This window comes from Amblyraja radiata, chromosome 1 (genome assembly GCF_010909765.2).
Source record: "Amblyraja radiata isolate CabotCenter1 chromosome 1, sAmbRad1.1.pri, whole genome shotgun sequence".
Classification (NCBI taxonomy): domain Eukaryota; kingdom Metazoa; phylum Chordata; class Chondrichthyes; order Rajiformes; family Rajidae; genus Amblyraja; species Amblyraja radiata.
In genome coordinates this window covers 77,109,405-77,115,404 of record NC_045956.1, presented here as the reverse complement: position 1 = coordinate 77,115,404, position 6,000 = coordinate 77,109,405, and the positions used below count along the sequence as shown (strand labels likewise).

General features: G+C 44.6%; 1 protein-coding gene across 1 annotated transcript in view; it reads left to right on the top strand.

Annotated features, from left to right (window-relative positions):
* Nucleotides 1-3,585: 3,585 nt before the first annotated feature.
* Nucleotides 3,586-6,000, top strand: part of cops4 (COP9 signalosome subunit 4) — a 53,693-nt gene continuing 51,278 nt past the window's right edge. Inside the window, exon 1 of the mRNA XM_033024947.1 lies at nucleotides 3,586-3,743. Coding sequence (XP_032880838.1) covers nucleotides 3,664-3,743 — 80 coding nt within the window. The 5' untranslated portion in view covers nucleotides 3,586-3,663. The remainder of the gene's footprint in view (nucleotides 3,744-6,000) is intronic.

The following is a 6,000-nucleotide window of genomic DNA, read 5'->3' as shown; positions in this document are numbered from 1 at the left end:
GCTATATTTAAGAGGGAGTTAGATGTGGCCCTTGTGGCTAAGGGGATCAGAGGGTATGGAGAGAAGGCAGGTACGGGATACTGAGTTGGATGATCAGCCATGATCATATTGAATGGCGGTGCAGGCTCGAAGGGCCGAATGGCCTACTCCTGCACCTAATTTCTATGTTTCTATGCTCTTGGAACCGCTGGGTTGCTCCAGCATCTTGTCAAGTCAAGTCAACTTTATTTGTCACATACACATACAAGATGTGCAGTGAAATGAAAGTGGCAATGCCTGCGGATTGTGCAAAAACAACAGAACAGAATAGAACAGAATCAGTATTTACATGTTAGAAAAAAACAACAATTTTAAAAAGATACAACACAACAGTAAATTAGTTCCTGGTGAGGTAAAGTAAAGTAAAGTATCCTTTATTGTCATTCAGACTTTTCAGTCTGAACGAAATGTCATGCCTTGCAGTCATAACATAGAATAAAATAACAAAACACACAATAAACACAAATTTAATATCCACCACAGTGAGTCTACCAGGCCCTCCTCACTGTGATGGAAGGCAAAAGTCTTCAAGTCCTTGTCTCTTCCCTCCTTGTTCACCCTCTGCGTTGAGGCGATCCAGGCTTCCGATGTTGCGACCCCGCCGGGTGATGGTAAGTCCCGCGGCTGAATCCGAGCTCCGCGAACGGACCGGTTCAAACTCCGCAGTCCGGAGCGGTCGAACCTGCCGCCCTCCAGTCCAGCGGACGAAGCTGTTGTTGCGGGAGCTCCAGGAAACAGGTCACCAACCTGGGACCTGCGAGCTCCCGACGTTGTCATCCACTGGGTCTGCGGCCGAGTCCACTGGGCCCGCGTCCGAGGCTCCGAAGTCGGGTCACCGCTGCCGCAGCGCCACCACAACCCCGAAGTTGGCCAGCCTCGCGTTGGTAAGTCCTGGCTCTGCCTCCGGAGCCTCAAGGGCGGTCCCAGTTGGAGGCCGCCAGCTCCGCCATTAGGCCTCAGCGCAGACGGAGACGGGGGATACGACAAGAAAAGGTAGCATCCCCCCCCGAAGAAAGAGGCCAAAAACATGTTTCTTGCCACACGCATATACAACTAAAATAAACTGAAACAGGATAAAACACAGTTTACTGGCCTATCTCTCTTCACATCCAGAAATCAAAAGAATTATGTTGTCAATGCAGTTAATGATTGGGCCTCTAAAGTACCTTGGACAGAGAATTCCAAAGATATACCATTCTTTAGGTCTCTAGTGAAATTGGAAATATACTTATGCCATCAATGTAGATTACTAATAATGGGGTACAAGCACTGGTCTTTGTCACTTGTCACGGGTTGCAAACCTGAGAAGGACCCTTTTATTCCTACTTTTTCTTTTCTAGCAGTTAACCAACGGTCAATCCTCGCTGGTACCGTTGCTTTTCATACACATTAGTTCGCAAATCCCTTATTGAAAGCCCTTAGAAAATCCAGATGTACCTCCACCACTTTCCTACATCTCTCCAAGGTATATCCTCAAAGAACTCTGATAAGTCAGTCAAACATGACTTCTCTTTCATAAATCCATTCACACTTTTCAATCATATTAATTTCCAATGGACTTAATATCACATTCTTCATAACAGGTTCCAGAGGTTTACCTGTCTCAGGCTGACAGATTGATAGTTCCCTCTTCCATCTCCTCTCTTAAATAATGCAATCACATTTACTGCTTGACAAGCATGACAAACTTGCAGGACAAATTCAAGAATCAAGAATTTGTTTGGAAGTTGACAACCAAAGTATCTCTATAGTGACTTCATTCAAATCATCCGGTTGTTGGGATTTATCACTTTTGAGGTCGATGAACTTCTCTAATAGTTTTTTATTAAACAAAACCTACTTGTTTTATTTCTTCATTTGCGCTGAACATATGGTTCGCCAATACTTCTGGGATTTCTGTTTGTCTGATTCTATGAAGGCAGATATAAAATCTCTATTTAATTTCTCTACCTTTTCAATATTGTTATGTATTTCTGGAAGTTTTTATGGTCTTTTAATGTGTCTCCAAAGACTGCTCACGTTACATTTCCCATTCTTTACTGAGCCTCCTTTGCATAATTCCCAAATGTTCTCAATCTCAGACTTACTGCTTTTTCATGTTATTCAGCAGAATTAGGCCATTTGGCCCATCAAGTCTACTTCGCCATTCAATCATGGCTGATCTATCTTTCCCTCTCAACCCCATTTTCTTGCCTTCTCCCCATACCTCCTGACATCCTTATAAACCAAGAATCTGTCCATCTGCACCTTAAAAATACCCAATGACTTGGCTTCCACAGTCGTCTGTTTTCACAGCATCTTCACAAGTCTCTTACTTAGATTTATCTTTATGGGTTGGACCACTTTTTCTGTTGTATTTTTGTGCCTTAAAAGTATGGACATTTGATGGAGATCATATATATATAGTTATGTTAAATGCTCGTCATTGCTTGTCCACTGTTGTATCCTTTAAGGGGTATGCTCAGAATAGTGGGATGGGCATTACTTGAGATTGGAGAATTCAATGTTCATGTTGAGTTGTGGGCTACCCAAGCAGAATATGAGGTGCTGCTCTTCCAATTTGCGTGTACCCTTAGCCTCACTCTGGCAGTGGAGGACAGACAAGTCAGTATAGGAATAGGAACTGAGGTGGTTAACAGTAATTATAGGGAGGTTTCACGGCAGTCGGGTCACGACCCATGACCCGTACTGTTGCTACGCTACTCCAAATGGAGTACATGGGATGTTTCCAGCGTAGCGGGCCCGTTAAACCCGCCAAAATGGTCAATTTTTGCGCTGTAAAAATTATGGAAATCGGGATAAGCGTGAGAGACATTTAGCCTACTTCAAAATTCCAAAAGTGAAGAGAAATGACGGTAGATAGAAGCGAGAGCTGAAGGGACCACAACAGCCAGAGTGCTTGGCGAACATTGACCGTTTGCTCACTGCATTTCATCAACTAAGGCATTATTTGTGTTTTTTCTTGATTCCTTTGGCATCTAAAAAGTTTCAGAAGTGATAAATCTGGCTGTAAAATTTTAAAATCGCCCATGGTTCTCGTGGGTTTTTACATACCAAAAGAAAACGCCTCTGAAGCAAAATTTACAGCCAGATTTATCACTTCTGAGACTTTTAAGATACCAAAGGAATCAAGAAAAAACACAAATAATGCCTTACTGTTGATGAAATGCAGTGAGCAAACGCGATAATCCCCAATATTTTAAATTCTGACATCTGCACGGCCAATGTTCGCCAAGCACTTTAGCTGTTGTTGTCCCTTCAGCTCTCGCTTCTCTATACCTTCATTTCGCTTCACTTTTGGAATTCTGAAGTTGGGTACATGTCTCTCACACTTACCCCGATTTTTTTCAGCGCAAAAATCCAACATTTTGGCGGTTATTAACAGGTAGGAAAGTACGCGTTTCTTGCATTAATAACATATACCGGATGTTACGGATGCCCTCCAGATCAAAGATCTTTGCTCCGCTCTATGATCTTTGGTTCCAACTGTGGTCTCTCGGAGCTGCAATGCTGGCCTCCAGATAGCAGGTGGCGCTGTTGTTGGATGTTGGCCGGGGGGTGGGGGAGAGGACGACGCTCTTGGCGCCCTCGCCGCTCCTTGTCGTGGCTGTGTCGGGGGGGAACATGGCGGCGGCGGCGGCGATGAGGCAGGAGCTGGTGGTGCTGATGAACTCCAGCGGCTCGCACAAGGACCTGGCCGGAAAGTGAGTTCGGGAAGGGGACGCACAAGGTTGGGGGCGAGAGAGAGGGAGGGCGGTCACAGGGGCACTGACGGAGCTGTGGCCTGAGTGAGAGCGGCCCGCGGACATGTCGGTCCTCAGCCCCGTCCCCCGGGCCGGCAGCCCTGCAGCGGCACCCGGGCCCCACCGGACGCCCTGTACGTGCTCGCACACGGCAAGTAGCTGTTCCTTAAAATCATTTAAAGTAGGGATTTCACCTCCACACTCAAGATGTGCCCCTTCCCTCTTCCCCGGAACCGTGGAGGGACCATCATCATTGATTCAGTCTCCAGCCTCATCCAGCGGGACATTGTTCACGCCCCCTTGAATTAATTGACAAGAATAGTATCGTTGACACTATTTGCAGCCAGTGGGGGAAGAGGGATGATAGATTTTACCCATGTTATAATATCCTCGACAGACAAATGTGCAACTGCTCATTTCCACGTGTCATGGCTGAAAAAAGAACCGACCCATGGTTGTCCACTGTAAATGATCACACCCAGTTCTACTACATATGAGCATGATACTAGGTGTGTTAATTATGAATGAATGGAACATTTTTGAATTGTAAACTCAAGGATGTTGACGTGGGGAAGAAAGCATAAGTGGAGTTAAAGAAAAGGAGAAAATGGATTATCTCACTAGAAGAAGGTGCTGATTTAGTAGGACATGAATATCGGGGGTGGGGGGGGGGTGTTAAAAAGGACACTTCTAAAAAGGAAACTTTATCAATTAAAATTAAGTTAATAATACCGTTGCACAAATTCTGGATAGAATTCTATCAAGGCAGAGATAGATTGACTCTTGATTAGTATGGGTGTCAGAGGTTATGGGGAAGAGGCAGGAGAATGGGGTTTGAGAGGGAAAGATAGATCAGCCATGATTGATGGGCTGAATGGCCGAATTCTCCTCTTATCACATATGATCCTATGATCATTTGAATCTGCCATATGTTCCAACACCAGTTATTATTACACTAAAGCTAAAATTACTTTAAAACATTTTCTTATGGAAGGTGTGGTAATTAATTTAATAATTTTCACTGGAACGTCATTAAAATATAAGAATGCATGGCATAGTTCTCCAAATTTGGAGAAACAAAGTTTATGCCCATTTGTGGCTTACTGTTGGGGGGGGGGGGGGGGTGGCAGCAGTGTTAAGGCTCTTGAGATTAGTACACCATGTAAATAGATCATGGCTGATTTGACTGTAACTTCAACCACCCATTCTATTTTACATCATTTTTCAAGAATCAATCTGCCTTAAAAATATTTGAAGATTCTTCTTTACTTCTTTGAGGAAGATTTCCAAAGAAATCTATAAGGCCATGATGAGATGGTGTAATATATTCAATGTCCCAGTTAGAACATTTCTCCCAGGATAGAAATGTTAAAGATTAGAGGGAATAGCTTGAAGGTCAGAAGGATAAAGTTCAAAAGAGATGACCACTTGCTGTTTAGGTAGTGATTCCATGTTCTTCCTACGATCACGTGTGGTTTCTCCAGTTGCACTGATTACCTTTTGCGTATTAAAGACAGCCAGTTGATGATATGGACACTAAGTCGCACCAACTGTGAGTGGCAGAATTTGGAGGAGTCGATGGGAATGTGGGAAGAATAAAATGGGATTAATATGATACAATAGAATTTTATTTATCCCAGGAGGGAAATTGGTCTGCCAACAGTCATAAAACGCACCAAGATATATGAAATTAAAGTGATGAGTGGGATGTCCAGGATTGGGGATGTGCAAAGATGAGGGGGGGGAGTCAGTTAGTCTACCCCAACCCATGACAGGGGGAGGAGTTGTACTTTGATAGCCACAGGTAAAAAGGATCTCTTGTGACGTTCTGTGCTACATCCTGTTGGAACCAGTCTGTTGCTGAAGGTGCTCCTCAGGTTGACCAGTGTGTCATGGAGAGGGTGAGTTGTATTGTTCTAGATGCTCCACAGTTTGATGAGCATCATCTCCAACAATCAATTCAGCTCCACTCCCAGGACGGAGCCAACCTTCCTGATGCGATTGTTGATTCTGTTGCCGTCCGCGGCCTTCGCCCTGCTACCCCAGCACACGGCAGTGCAGACGATGGCACTGCCCACCACCAATTGATAGAACATCTGCAGCATCTTACTGTAGAAGTTAAATGTGCGGAGCCTCCTCAGAAAGTACAGGCAGCTCCGTCCCTTCTTATACAGGGCCTAGGCGTTCCTGGACCAGTCCACTGTGCTGTCCAGGTAAA